Source organism: Manis pentadactyla, chromosome 10 (assembly GCF_030020395.1).
Source record: "Manis pentadactyla isolate mManPen7 chromosome 10, mManPen7.hap1, whole genome shotgun sequence".
Taxonomy (NCBI): domain Eukaryota; kingdom Metazoa; phylum Chordata; class Mammalia; order Pholidota; family Manidae; genus Manis; species Manis pentadactyla.
Window position 1 is genome coordinate 24,685,359 of NC_080028.1, and position 15,130 is coordinate 24,700,488.

Here is a 15,130-nt window from a genome sequence, read left to right on the forward strand (position 1 = left end):
TTTATCTTGTTGGGTTTTTCCCAAGATTTGCCTTTAGGGATCATTTTAACTCTTGTTTCTTTCCTTTCCTTGGTCTTCCTCTTTATCTATTGAGAGAGAAGTTTGCATATATAGTTCCTACCCTTCTAAGTCTCCTCTTGTGGTTTTGGTTTGGGCTCGTTCATAATGATGATAGGTGTGGTGGAGACAGATCCAGTGGGAGGGATTTCTGTGCATATGCCCACGTAGTCCCCTGTGGCCCTTCTGTTCCTGGGGCATCGTGGCTCTTATACATCTCTGCTCTTTTGTGAATCAAGTCAGGCTTTCTAGATCATCGCCCCCTATGGTTGATATAATGATGATATGAAGTACTTAGATCCATTTAGAAGAAAAAGTGATTTAAACAGAGGGGGAAAAAAAAAGATGGACAGTTTTTTCATTTAAAAAATCTGAACTGAACCACTCAGCCCTAACTAACATGTCTTTCCAATCTGCTCTGTCCTGCTGTCTCCATGACTGCTGTCATCATTAGTGTCCCTTCCATGCTGTGGATGACAGGCTCTCAACTACTCCTCATCAGAGAATGAGATGGCCTTTTAAACAGTGCTTTAGTTCATGTTTTCAGATGATTATTTACCTTCCTGAGCAAGGAATGGGCTCTTTCCTTGAGAACCTGGCTTGGCTCATAGAAGAGCAGATTCTAAACAGGAGAAAATATTTGCAAACCGTATATCTAACAAGGAACTTGTATCCAGAATATGTAAATATATGACTATTACAGCTTAATGATAAAAAAACTCATTTAAAAAATGAACAAAGGGTTTAAATAGCCATTTCTCCCAAGAAGATATACAAATAGCCAATGAACACATGAAGAGTGTGTTTATACAAATATAAAGTGTGAGTGTGAGATACAAATAGCCAATAAGCACAAGAAGCTCAGCATCACCAGTTATTAGGGAAATGCAAATTAGACCAGAATGAGATGCCATTTCACACCAACAAGAATAGCTAAAATAAAAAAGATAATAACAAGTGGTGATAAGGTTGTAGGGAAATTTTTGCACTCATGCACTGCTAATGGAATTGTAAAATGGTGCAGCCATTTTGGAAAATAGTTTGGCACTTGCTCAAAATGCTAAACATAGAATTCTCCCGTGATTCAGTTTTCCACTCCTAGAACAAAGAGAAATGGAAACTTACGTCCACACAAAAATGTGTGGGTTATTTGTCCTTTTTTGTTGTGTTTTAAGAGATTTTTTAAAAATGCAGTTTGGCTACAAGTTCCTTGTCAGATATTTCCTCCCATTCTGTGAATTATTTTTTTCACTTTTTTGATGGTGTTCTTTGATGTACAACAGTTTTTAATTTCCATGAAGTCTAATTTGTCTGTTTTTTCTTTTGTCACTTGTACTTTTGGTTCTGTATATTTTTGAAATGCTAAAAATATTAGCTTATTTTTTATTCTGGGCCAGTTGGTTGCTATAATATACAAGAGGTGTTAGCTGTGAGTAATTGAATAATTAATATACTTTGTAAGAGAATAACAAGCCCACACAACTCTAAGGTTCAGTGTATTGATGGTTTTCCTTATTTATTTTTGTATCCTCCATCCCCTCCAGCATTTAGCTTGATGTTGGGCATTGAATAGATGCTCAAAAAATACTTGTTGACTAAATCTAGAAAGGAAAATTGATCTTTGTTAAAGACCTAAACTGTGTTTTGTTTGGGCTTTGAAGATAGGTCTGAATTCAGATCTTAGCTCCACTTGCTGTGTGGCCATTCCTAAGCTACTGAAACTCCTTGAGGCTCAGTTTCTACATCAGTAAAAAAGAGATAGTAATGTTTATCTTGGAAGATTGTTGAAGATTGAATATAAAAACCTTTGCACATGTTAAGATCCTTCAAAAAGCAGTTACTGTTTATATCAGTGAATTGATCTATATTTTAGTTTCTCCATTTAGTAAAGGGAATGATGCTTATCTTTAGCCATTTCTCTAGTGCAATGAAGATTCAGTGAGATAGTGGACTTGATTCTTCCCTGCTTCTTCTGATAAGTACAATAGTCCATTTCCCAGAACCTCACGGGAACCTTTGTTGGTCCCTGGCCATCTCCATTTTTGGAATTTATGTTGTAGAAACATCAAGTGTTTAAGCTACTTGTGCTACCTAATATAGTAGCCACAGGCCAAATGTGGTTATTTAAGTTAAAATGAATGAAAATAAAAAAATGAGTTCCTCAGACGTACTAGCCATATTTCAAGTGTTGAATAGCTACACAAAGCTAGTGGCTATCATAATGAGCAGGTCTTCACAGAACATTTTTGTCATTGAAGAGAGTTGTGTTGGATAGCAATGGAGCAAAGTGTTGGGACAATTTTATGACTTTGAGTTCAATGCAGAGCCTGTGAGAGAAGGCTTTTCTATACTCAGCTAATCTGACCCTTCCCAGCACCTCTCCTGCCCCACTTAGGGGTACTCTGGCTCAAGGGTGTGGAGTGCTTTAGAATCCTGGGAAATGAGGAGTTACATAACCAGGGATGGTTTTATTCTTTGCTGTTCTTGTTTCAGAAATTTCACCTTCCTCTGCTGAAGCTGTGCTTTTATACTAAGTTTGGTCATTAGGGAGTCTAGGAGGGGGCCCTTCGGACAGTTATGGTCGGGTGAATATCATGGCAGGTATTTAGGATTCTGAAAATTCTGTCCAATTATAGAATTAAGATAATATTCTAGAGATTAGAGTCTTTAGAGATAGTTTGACAAGGACGCCTAATCATTATTCTCTGCTTGTGACTGCATTAAAATGACATCAGTGGGCTTCTACCTGATGACTTTGGAAATACCATTTAAATTAGATTGTTATGTACCTGTGTTCTTCTCCTTGATTTAAAATAAACAGGAGGAAAATTAAATTTCTGTTTTTGACAGGATTGCTGTTACCTCTCTTTCTTACTTTCTTTTATTCTCCAAATCTTCTGAAATCATGCTTCCTATAAGCGATTCCCAGAATTTATGGGTGCCTTCTCTGGGTGTGGGACACCCCTCAGGTGGATCTTGGGGATGGTTTGAGTTAATCCAAGACATGAAATCATGCACTGAATGAGGGGCCATGGATATGCATAGTTAACATTCTTTCCCATCTGATTTTAAGTTAAGTGGCCAGGCCAGGTGAATGAGCCTACAGTTATTCCTAAATGGGCAGAAATGTTTCATTTTGGACTGTTCCAGCATTTCTAAAACCTAGATACTCCTGATGTTCCTTGGGAAAGGAGGTCTGTGGTTAAGTAAGTTTTTGAGCACTGGGTGAAGCACAACTAAACAGTTTCTTTTCTTGAAGGGGCTCTGGGTCTTTAATATGTTGGTTGGTGCTGTGGCTTCTAGGAGGGAGTGTGCTACCTATTTCCCAAACCTTACTTGGCCTTAGAACCTGTGTATATGGCCCAGCATCTAGGGGACCAGCGGCCTGCAGGACCCCCGTCCAGGAATTGCTGGACTGGAGGATGGTATCCGAGAAACAGGAAAACGCCCTTGGTGGGACAGTGCGAATGGAGCAATTTTGTAAGTACTTCTGCTTTTTGTTTCTCAGTTGTTTCTCAGTTTTTGTTTCTCAGTGATTAGTTTTGACCCCAGCAATAGTCACTGGAAACTCCTATAAACTCCCAGGCCCTTATCGGATGGGAGTGCCCAAACTCTGTATAATCAGGAATGTCATCTGGCCTGAAGATAAGGTAAAAATTGCTCTCTAATCTTTTTTTTTTTTAAGGGAAACTTTTAGTGAAGCTGCTGATTCAGTTCTTTCTGGCATACATTTGGGATCTGCTAAATATATATTTCTGCTTCAAGGTACAATCACATTCTAAGAAATAAACAATTTATAGGCAATTCTTGTATGATGAGAATCCATTAATGACTTTTGGAAAATATCTAAAGCTCTGAGGGCGAATTTTGTTGTCAAGGCAATAGATTGTATGTGTGTCTTGTTTCTGTTAATACTTTTCTGGGCAGATTAACTAAATGAACTTCCATTTAACTTGGCTTGATACTGTTAGCCAGGACAGTGCCTGATAATTACATTAACAATAACAATAGCATTTCTTAAGTGGTCACTATCTTCCAGGCACTATTCTAAGTACCATACATGTGTTAACTCATTTAATCCTCACAAAGATGCAATTAGCTGTTATTCTTCTCACTTTATAAGTCAGAAAATACTGTAGGCACTCTATAATAGCATAGGCTAGAATTAATGATTGGATCTCTGTTCATACCAGTGAGGTCATATTGGAGTGGGTAGGCCTCAAATCCAGTAAGACTGGTAACCTCATTAAAATGGGAAAATTTAGAGACAGAGAACACACAAGGAGAATGCCATGTGAAGATGAAGACAGAGATCCACCAGCCAAGGGATACAAAGATGGTCAGCAAACCACCAGAAGCTAGGAGAGAAGGATGGAATAAATTCTCTCTTACAGTCGGAAAGGAACCATCCTTGCTGAGCCTTGATCTTGGACTTCTAGCCCTCAGCACTATGAGTTGATAATTTGTGTTGTTTAAGCTATCCCGTTTGTGATACTAATAGAGTAGCCTTGGAAAGTTATATTCCCCAGGAGTATAGTGTTTCTAGCAGAGGAAACTTCAGCAAAGGTCCTGACGCAGGAACTATTAATCATCTAGCTCACTGTATTGAATAGTTTGTTTTCATATGTGCCCTCCAGCCTTCCATCTGTGAGCTCCTCAAGAATAAAGAGAGTGTCATTTGTCATTACTCCCCTGTGCCTAGCACAGTACCAGACACAGGATGGGTGCTCAGAAGATGCATGCTTAATTTATGAAGATGTGTTTCTCTAGTTGTAAATCTACCTTATTGTTTAGGATGCAGTTTCTTTTTAAACTTTCTAGCTTATAAATGCCTAGTTAAATGTATTCCTCAGGGCTTTTCTGTTGCAAGTTATAGAAACCTAAGTAACAGAAGCTTCAATAACAAGGTAGAAATTAATTAACTCCTGTAAACAATTTAGAAAGTATAAAGTAGCACATGCTTTAGGTACAGCTAGATCCAGGGACTCACACAGCCTACCTCATCCCTTTCTATCTGTCCATCTCATTTTGGCCCCGTCCATGGCTGGCCCCTGCTCTCTGTACCGCCTTGTGTCTCCATGTCCTGGGGCACAGGGGCCCTGCCACTTTCGGGTCAGAGCCTTGCAGCTCTCAGTTCATGGGATGAGGACAGTTTCTTCCTAGCTTCAATAGAATAAATCTCAGAGGTGGACTGCCTCATTATTTTGGATCACGTATGCCCATCATTGGGACTGAAGATAGGGTAGGGGCAGATTCAGCCTTCCCAGGGTCTCATATGTTTGGGAGAGAGGAGCAATTCTCAGAGGACACCTTTCTCTCTGGAATCGGAAAGATCAGGGAGAGTGTCCCATAGTGGTTCTGAGCCCACTCTCTGGAGTTGCACTGTCTGGGGTTTGGATCCTAATTCTGCCACTTGCCAGCTATTGGATCTTGGGCACTTTACTCTCTGTGCCCCAGTTTTCTGCCTACTCAGAGGGCGTTCTGAGGATGAAATGGACCAGTACACAAGGAGCCCTTAAAACAGTGCCTGGAACATGGTAAGTGTGATCTATGTGAGTGTTATGTATTATTGTTGTTGTTATAAAGGAGTGCATGGTGTGGACTGTTCAGCTTTCTCCTGATATTGGTACAATAATCCTATTTAAAAAGGGAATAAGGTTGACACTATCCTAAATGCTGGAGTAATCCTTTCAGATACCTTCTTTCTAGTGTCTTTCTCTGATCATTCCTCTTTTCTTCCTCTCTACATATGAAAACAACACAGAGATCCTAATTCAGATAGTTTTAAAATGTTATTTTAAAGATATCATATTTCCTCCGTGTTATTGGGAACAGCTGGCTCATTTATTTACTGATCAGCCAGTTCTTAATCCCTCAAGAATTTTGTCTTTAAAATTCCCATTCACATATATCTTATTTAGGATACGTAAGGTGGTTTGATCTGTTTGTTTTTACTAGAAAATGGAGGCATTTTAATTAGGCATAAACTAAAGAAGGGAGTATTTTACTGCATCTGGTAGGACTTGAGTTTGTGATCTGTAAGACCTTCCAGTTTTGAGAACCACAGCCTTCAGATAAAGTCTGAAGATTAATAATAATAATAAAAACAGTTATTATGTATTGAGTGCTTCCCGTTTGCCAAGCACAGTGCTAAGTGTTTCATGTGGAGTATCTCATTGATCCTTGCAGAATCTTACTAGGTGACTGACTATCCATTTTACAGATGAGCAAACTGAGGATCAGGGAAGTTAAGTCAGTTGGCAAAGTTCTAGATAGTCGTTGGTTGGTCTGTGACTTGAACCCAAGCAGACTCTCATGCTAGTTTCTGAGCTTTGACCACTTACTTTGTGACCATTATTTAGCATTACAGAATTATGATGGATGAAAGACAGATTTCAAGTTTGAAAGATCAAAACCAAAAAGGAAAAAGAAAATAAAAGAAAAAATGGACAGTATAACCTGCTACAGATAAACAAATAATATTATAGGCTGTTGATATATAAAGACAATTTCAGGATCACTGAAGGAATCCTGGCATGATTAGTCCCTCAACTTGAAAAAATACCCCCCCCACAACACACACAATGTGTTAAAAGTTGATGTAATTATACATTGAAGGTTAATCTTTGTTATTTGGGGCTGGGAAGTCTACATGGGATGTGGCAATGTATACTTCTCCTTGAATGCAAAAATAACCACTGTTTTTAGACGAGAGGAAAAGAAACTAGTGTCTGAGATGGGTATTTCATTACTTTCCTGTCTCTATTGTCTCTCACAGAGGAATGGCTGCTGCGCATACTTTGGTACTCAAATGTGGGGGGAGGGAAAAAAACCCTTTTCCTCTATCCTCCCCTGTTCTTCAGGTGGGACCCTGCACATCAGAATGATGAAAGACAGGTTAATAAGAGAAAGACAAAAGTTCGTTACCATGTGCATCATGCGTACGCATGGGAGCCCTCAGGGATGAGTAATGGAAAAAGGTGGTTAGAACTTGGCTTTACATAGCATAAAGGAAACAGTAAATTTTTAGATAAGTGACAAGACAAAGGAAAAGGACTTTGAGCTTCTAGTTGTGGTAAATTGTAAATCTAGAGAAGGCAAATATGAGGAAACTAATGGTAGATAAGAGCTAGTTTTAGCAAGGATTGTTGTGCAGACTCCTCTGGTGCCCTCTCTGGGCTGAAAAGGATCTACAGTGACTCCAGCGATTAACTTCTGTCCTTCCTTGTTGGACAGGGTGGGGGGAATGACACTTTTTACAAATTTATGTCTTGCTTTTAGGCAAATAGGGGGAAAACAGATAATTTTTCTTGTATATACTTCTTCTCAATTGTCTTCAACTCAAAATAATCTACACATTAAAGAAACATTTTGCGGTGGCATATTCTGCTGCCCTTCACAAACTATGCATAGATGATTATAAATTAAAGCACTTGTTCCACAAAGAATGCTTCCTGTGTTGCATGCGGTATTCTGGGTGTTGAAGGTACATCTGTGAACAAGACAGACAAACCACTTCCTGGAGCTTACATTCTAGTTGGGCAACATAGGCAGTAACAAAATGCATGAATATAATATAAAATATAGCAGAAGATGAAATTTTGGGAAGAAAAACAAAGCAGGGGAAAGGGAAAATGCTTTGAGGGGTGGATTGCAATAAAAAGTAGAATAATCAAGAGAGGTCTCACTGAAAAGGTGATATTTGAACAAATAACTGATAAAAGTGAGGGAGTGAGCCTGTGGGTTCCTGGGGGAGGTTGTCCAAGTAAGGGGAAATAGCTGGTGCTGGCTGGAGTGGCTGGAGGTGGGTGTGGGTGGGGAAGTGTAATTGGAGATAGTCAGATAATGGAGTGAACAGGAATAAGAGCCTGGAAGGACTCGTAAACTGTTGTAAACACTTTGGTTTTAACCCTTGGTTAGGTGAGAGTCACAGAGCCCCTTGGCCTGAGCAGCTGAAAGGGCAGAGTGCCCATGCACTGCCATGGCTCTTCAGAAAGGGCAGACTGGGGATAGAGGAGCTCAGCCAGGGGCACGACATGTCAAGTAGGCAGCCAAGTGTGAAAGTCTGGAGTCCCATATGGAGACACGTGTAAGGAGTCATCAGCACGTGGATTATGTTGAAATCCACGAAGGTGAGGGAATTGGCATAGATAGATGTCTGGTACTAAACCCTGGAGCCCTGCAGGAGTTGGGAAAATGGGACTTGGAAGGAGCAGCCAGTGAGGTAGAGGAAATCTGGTAGAGAGAGTTTCTTAGAAGGCAATGGAAGAGAAGGTGTCAGAGAGAAGAGTATACTCTATCTATCAAATGCCCCTGAGCAGTCGGTGAAGATGGCCAGTAACTGATGGCTGGGTTTAGTGATGGCCTCTGGAGGTTCCTCTGGAAGCTAACTGCTGATGGATTACATCTGTCAGTGTTTTTCTTTGCAAAGTGGACGTGATGCACTCAGTTGCACACTGTATAATTCAGCTGTTTTCTACTTTACTATCCCAGCAAAATTGTCTCTCCACACCTGTCCTCATAGGTGTGCAGTTTCATAGCTGAGGGATATTTTAGCTGAGCTGCCTCATGTCAGGCTGAGAACATGGTTCGACTGGTTAAGTGATGTAAGGAGGTTTGCTCATGGCCGAACCAGGACAAGCCCAGGCTTCTGAGTGCCAGGCCTGTTGTTTTGTCTGTCACACCTAGCCTGCTCTGCTTGACGGTGCTAAAGTCACAGGAAGTCAGTTCTAGTGCATGGAGAGAGCTCCTTTCTTGTCCCTCTGGTCCTCACTGTTCTCTCGCTGGTAAGCGTTTGGAGCGCGACAGAACATCAGGCCTCCTGAATGCTTTGGAGTTCTTCAAAACTGGGTTTGAATTCCAGTTCTTCCACTCACCAGCTGTATAACTTTAGGTACATTTATTCATCTCAGTGAGCCTCAGTTTCTTCATCTGCAAAATGGGAACGATAATGGCCCTCATAGAGTTAGGAGAATTAAACTGTCCCTTGCTGGTAAAGCACTTTGCAGAATTACCTGTACTCTGCTGAGGGCCCCATCCCTGGTTCTTAGGATTACTAGGGTATTGGGACTTTTGTTTACAGGGCATTGCTCTTGTTAAAACCATCTAAAAAAAAATTCTAATTGATGCCATTGCCTGGGGTTTATTTATGGAACAGATTGAATGGAGTTATACCCACAAATCTGTTAAAGATTTTCCCCAAAGAAGTTACCAGATTTCTTTCTCTCTTTTTTCCTAGTTGCTGCCACTGGAGGGAAAACTCCAACAGAACAACTAACCACAATGTGCTGCGCGCTCAGGGCAAATACACAATTTGTTTCCCCTTTATCAGCACTGGAAAAAACAGAACTGTCAGTTTTCAGTTCCCCAGCTTGCTATCACTTGTGCAGGGAGATAGCCGCAGGAGGGCGCAGCTGGACCTGTCAGGCGTACCTGAGAACTTTTAACAGGAGTTCAGTGTTGACAGGCCTTCAAGATGCTTCAGGGTTACTCTCAGTGTTTAAAATATCTTGTATTTACTCTTAGGAATAATGCAGATACTTTTCAAATGAATCTGCACCAACTCTTTTCAAAATATACGTCAAAAACTCATTGGTAGGGCCAATTAAGTGAGAATGTGTGTTTATAGGTTTGCATCTCAAATCAGCATCTGGTTAAAAAAAATTATTAAGCAGCCCAAAGCTTTAGTAATAGCTGCAAAGCATTTCTGAATTCCAATCCTTTCTTTCTGCTATTTTTTTCTTCAGTGACCTGTTTTTCTGGCTCTCTGTGTTAATGTGTGTGTGTGTATGTAGAGCAGAGATTGATAAAAAAGAAGGCAGGGAGCATAAAGGAAAAGTGTGAGTTACAGACTATTTTTCAAAATTGTTGCATTTGTATTTCTTTCAGCATGTACAGGAACTTGAACTCACTCCAAAGTGTTTTTTGTCTGTATTATTAGACTGGGACCTGAATTAGTGAAAAGAAAAGATAAATGTGTTTAAAGAGTAACTAATGGCATCATTTATTTATGTTTATGCAATAAATACTGGAATTCCAATTATGCACCAGACACTGTGCTCAGCATGGGCCAATAAATAATAATTAATGCTAATCTCTTTTAATAAGCTTTAATATTTTGAAAATGGTGAAGAATTCCACGTTACAAAAGTACAATGAAAAATGAATTAAAAAAAAAAATCAGACCATTAGATTTTCTTGACTGACCTTCCTGGGAAATTCACTGCATAGTCACCTCTGTGTGAATCTCCTTTATCATTATCACCTGGTTATTTTTTAATACAAATGAGATACGTTAGAGAGAGTTTCACCTCTTGCTTTTTTCATTCAGCAATTGCTTTTGTCAATATGTTAGCACAAACTGATGTACCATATTGGTTTTATTATAGCTGCATAGCATTGCTTTGTATGGATGTACCACTGTTTAATTTTCCAGACTTCTAATTCATTTTTTAAAAATAGAGACATTACTTCCTGCACTACAGAGTTTTTTAAAAACGAGAGTCATAACAAAATAACATCTATGGCTGTTACCTAGTGATGGCACAAGATAGATTCACAATAGATATTAGTAGAATGGATGAACTCATCTTGTTTATTCATTTATTATGCATATTGTCAGTCTTTATAGATAATAAAAATAAAGTTCAGAAATAAGAATTATCACATATTCCTAATTGATGGGGTGTGTTAGTGAGGTTTGTGTCCTGTCATTTGCAACCCTAGCGCCTACTTCACACAGTGACATACTCAGTCATCATCCCTAATGTTGACAACATGCGTAATTCTCTTGTCCATCAGTGCTGAGGGGAAATTGTAGCTCTCTGTTGATTAACAAACTCTGTGGCACATTTCATTTGTCTGGCAGGTATTTTAATTTGAGTGAATGACAGAGGCCTTAAACTCAGACAGTTTAAACTCTAGAGGCATATAGACCTTGGTCAGAATTGTTTTCAGCATTTTTCAAACTTCTGGGGATCTGACTTCGAAAGCCCAAGAACTGTACTTTGGGTTGAGAGATATTCTACTCCTGTAGCAGAGACCCTCTGTGTTTTAGTTCAGGTACATCTTGGTTCAGCAGACAAGGTCAATTTCAAGATCATCTGACACTATGGGTGTTTTGGAAATTGATTCAGTTGTGACTTGTCTGCCAATCAGTTATCACAGGTGCTTGGAGGGTAAGATTCCCTGGCTGCTGCCATGGAGGATGCTAAGATGTATAAATGCAGGCCATGGCCTAAGGAAGCTCTCACATTGCTGGGGGAGACATGACACTACCCCCGAGCAGTACACAGGAAGTGTGGGGCATTCTGTCCACAACAGCAGCGGCTCTGGTTTCACACTGCTCGGGCTCATGTCTCTGTCTCTGAGACCTTGGCAAGGTAGTTGACATTGTGTGCCTTAGTATCTTCATCTGTAGAATAGAGATAGTAATAGCATTTACCTCGTGGTGAGAATTAAATTACTTACTACAGGAAAGGTGCTTGAACAGTGCCTGACACATGAGCGCTTGCTTAGCAATTGTTAGTTGCTGTTACCGTGACTTACAGCACTACACTGTGGAAAAGGACATGAACATAGCTGCTGTTTTATATTAAGTGACTGGGCTTACAAACATCAGCCTCTCTGCTAAGTGATTCACATTCCCTATTTTATCCAATCCTTAGAATGCCATATGAGGTAAGATATTTTAAAGGTGAGAAAACAGGCTCAGAGAGGTTAAGTAGCTGCACATGATCACACAGGCATTAAGGGATTTGAATCTGTATCTGACTCAAAAACCTATGCTCTTTCCACTACACAATATTTCTACGGAAAGATAGGAAGGAATCTTCATTTTGTGGATAAAGAATGAGCTTCAGAGTATTAAAACAACGTGCTCAAGATTGCATGGAAACCCAGGTTTTCTTAGACTGAATCCCAGAGTATTTCTAGACATTTGTAGGGCCGGTATGTACAGGGGGATGGATTGGGATGTTTTCCTCTAGAGGAGAGAGCTGGGACCAGTGCACTGAAATTGGCTGACTTGGGATCGACGTGAAGCTGTCCAGTATGAAGTGAAGTAGAGGTGTCTTTCTCTTGAATGTAAACGAGTGTGGATGTAGGCAGTGCAGAGTTATGGTGGCTCCGTAAGGTTGTCAGGTTCAGGGTCACAAGGCGTAGGCTCTGTTTATCTCACTTCTCCCCTGAATTGACACCAATGCCCAGACTGGGTCTCTGGCTTTGGGATTCTGAAGGTCTTTCACATGAAGCAATTTTATCAGATTAACAGCTATTTATCCCTTTGGGGAAGCAGATTGTGTAAGATTTACTTTTTGTTTATTATTCTTATGTCCTCTAGTGTTTTCCTGATTTACTTTTCTTTTATATTCTGCCATTTTATGAATTCTGTGTCATACATCTTTTCAGTCTGTTTAGTACCTATCAGTTCTTTTGTGTGCATACTATAGATTGCTTCAGGGCATTCAAATGCTGTTAAATAATCACTATGCCAGCTAGTGAGAACAAAAGTGACAACATATGAAACTTTGCTTAGGATAGGGGAATTGAGGGAAGTCTAGATTTGCTTCATTTTCCTAGGAAGAAAACACCACTTATTAGAATATTTCCTGCTGAGATCTGTTATTTTCCTATTTTTTTAACCTCCATTTGCTCATTCATGGGAAAAAGTTGTATTTTTAAGATGAAGTCATTGTTCAATGGCTCTGAGAAATATGGATGTAATCCATGCCTCTATATAGTTTACCAAATAGGTAGAAATATAATTGCAGTTGAATATAGTAAATGCTGTGATAGAATGGTTACTGGTGCTGTAGGCACACATGGAGGGTGCACCTAATGGAGGTAAGAGGAGTTTCCTGAGGAAGTAGCATTCAGGCTGAACCGTGGGGGTGATAGAAATTAGCCACAAGAAGATTTTTCCAGGCAGATGAAGCCATATGCATGAAAAGGGATGGAGGGAATGCTGGTACATTTGAAGGAGTCGTGGGCAATCTGCCTCGTTGAGAGACTGGAGGTAGTAGGCGAGATTGGTTAGTTGTGGCTAGTCACAAAAATCATATAAGACACTTAAAACATCCTTAGGGCACTGAGATGTCATTATAAGATTAAAACTAGGGAATGACATCTGAGATTGGAGTTGCCAAAGGGTCAAGACAATGGGCAATGGAGAGTGCTTCAGCATATGCAGATGCCTGAGGGAGAAAGAGCTGGGCACCAATGAAGAACCTACAATGCAGCCAGCTTGGTTGGAGTGCAGGCAGCAATGGGAAAGGGTGGGACAGCCTCCTCACAGATGGGATCACCACTTTGATCCTTGTAGTCTTGGTAATGATTTTTTTACTTTAGCCTAAGAAAACCATTGCTTGAGCTTCTATGTAGTGAATAGACTGGGGACAGGGATAGCAAGAGTGATGAGAGAAACCAGTTTGGAAGACACTGTAGTAGTCCAGGGAAGAGGGAATATGATGCCTTGGACTAAGATATGGAGTGGAAAAATTGACAAAATTTGTGTAAACTTTGAAGAATTTGCTACAGGGCAAGGGACAGGGATTAAAAGGAGAGCCAGGTGCTTACACTCAGGCTGATGTTTGGTTATGAATTTCAGAGATCCTAGAAAGGAATTACTGGGTGCCATAGGGCTTTTGGTACCTATGGCCAGATCATCCTCCAGAAGGGATTTAGCTATTCATTTCTCTAGCTCCACAACAGGGATAGGTGAACTTGTTCATTTCAGTACATCCTCCCCCAGTCCAGAGGATCTGATAAATAGAGAAATAAGTCCCAGATATGAGGAGCACAGGTGTAAATGGAATACCACTAACTCAAACAACTGATATTTTTAGTGCTTTCTTGTGTACCAAAAGGAGTGTTCAAGATGGGCAAACCTAATCTACAACATTACAAATGAGGATGGTGGTTAGTTCTGCAGAGAAGGTGGGGAATATTGACTAGGAGGAGCCACATGTTTGCTTCTGGGGTGTTGATAATATTCTACTTCTTCATCTGGATGGTGGTTAGAGGTGGTAACTCTCATAATTCATCAAATAATCATGCTCCATATACTTATATCGAGTACTTATCAACATCAACTCTAATCATGTGCGATTACAGAGAAAGAAATAGACACACAGAAGGTAGGTGACTTGCCCAAGGTCACACAGACAGTTGAACAGTGAAGGTAATTTTGGTCCAAGTAACAGAGTACTTGAGAGGCTTTAGTTCTAGATTTTTAGAAAGTAAGCTTTTTTACTTGAAATGTAATATACACACAGAAAAATGCACACATTGTCAGTGGTATAGCTTAATGAATTATCAGTTACAACCTCTAACCACCATCCAGATGAAGAAGTGGAATATTATCAACACCCCAGAAGCAAACATGTGGCTTATTCTAATCAATATCCCCCACCTCTGCAAAACTAACCACCATCCTCATTTTTTATTAGTTTTGCCCATCTTGAACCTTATATAAATGAAATCATAGTGTATATACTTTTTCTTCTTTCCCTTGGCATTGTAATTATGAGATTAACTTATTGTGTTTAGCCAGGATTTGTGCATTTTTACACCTGGAGAGCATTCCTGTTGTATGACTAGACCACCATTCATCATTTTACTGTTGTTGGACATTTGTGTTGTTTCTAGTTTGGGGCCACAATGAATAGTGTGGTTGTGAACGCTTTTGTGGAGCAAAAGGCACACATTTGCTGTAGGCTGCAGGGATACTGTTATGTAGTTCTCTGTTTTTCCATGTCTTGAACATTAAAAAAAAAACTATTAGGTATTTTTTTTTGTGTGTGTGTCTGTGTGTGAGAAAGAGAGAACACATGCATACACAGGTGTGTGTGTGTGTGTGAGTGTGCACGTGTGTGCAGGAGGGAGCATGGCTGGGGGTCTTGAGGGACCTGCTGCAGGCAAAGTCTTCAGAACCTCCAGTCAGGAAACACGGTCGCAGCCGCTCAGGGTGATGATTGCCCCCATGAATGCAACGTGACCTCTGGAGATGCTTGGGGAGGAGGAATGTTGCTCTAATTTAATTGTGAGTCTCAGGGAAGCAAATTAGGATCCCCTG

The 15,130-nt window shown here is 40.1% G+C and overlaps 1 protein-coding gene across 13 annotated transcripts in view; it reads left to right on the forward strand.

Moving 5' to 3' along the window:
- The window catches only part of TMCC3 (transmembrane and coiled-coil domain family 3), a 271,029-nt gene that overhangs the window by 48,993 nt on the left and 206,906 nt on the right, over positions 1-15,130 (forward strand). The window contains exon 2 of one of the 13 annotated variants that reach the window (XM_036891139.2): positions 3,424-3,537. The exons of 7 other annotated variants lie outside the window; for them this stretch is intronic. Coding sequence is in view for 4 of the 6 variants with exons in the window: in XM_036891126.2 (XP_036747021.2) it covers positions 3,415-3,537 (123 nt within the window). In the remaining 2 variants the exon portion in view is untranslated. Of the gene's footprint in view, positions 1-3,181; positions 3,538-3,566; positions 3,708-5,509; positions 5,595-15,130 lie in introns of those variants that run through there. 5 more of the 13 variants (XM_036891126.2, XM_036891127.2, XM_036891133.2 and 2 more) reach the window with 5 other exon arrangements.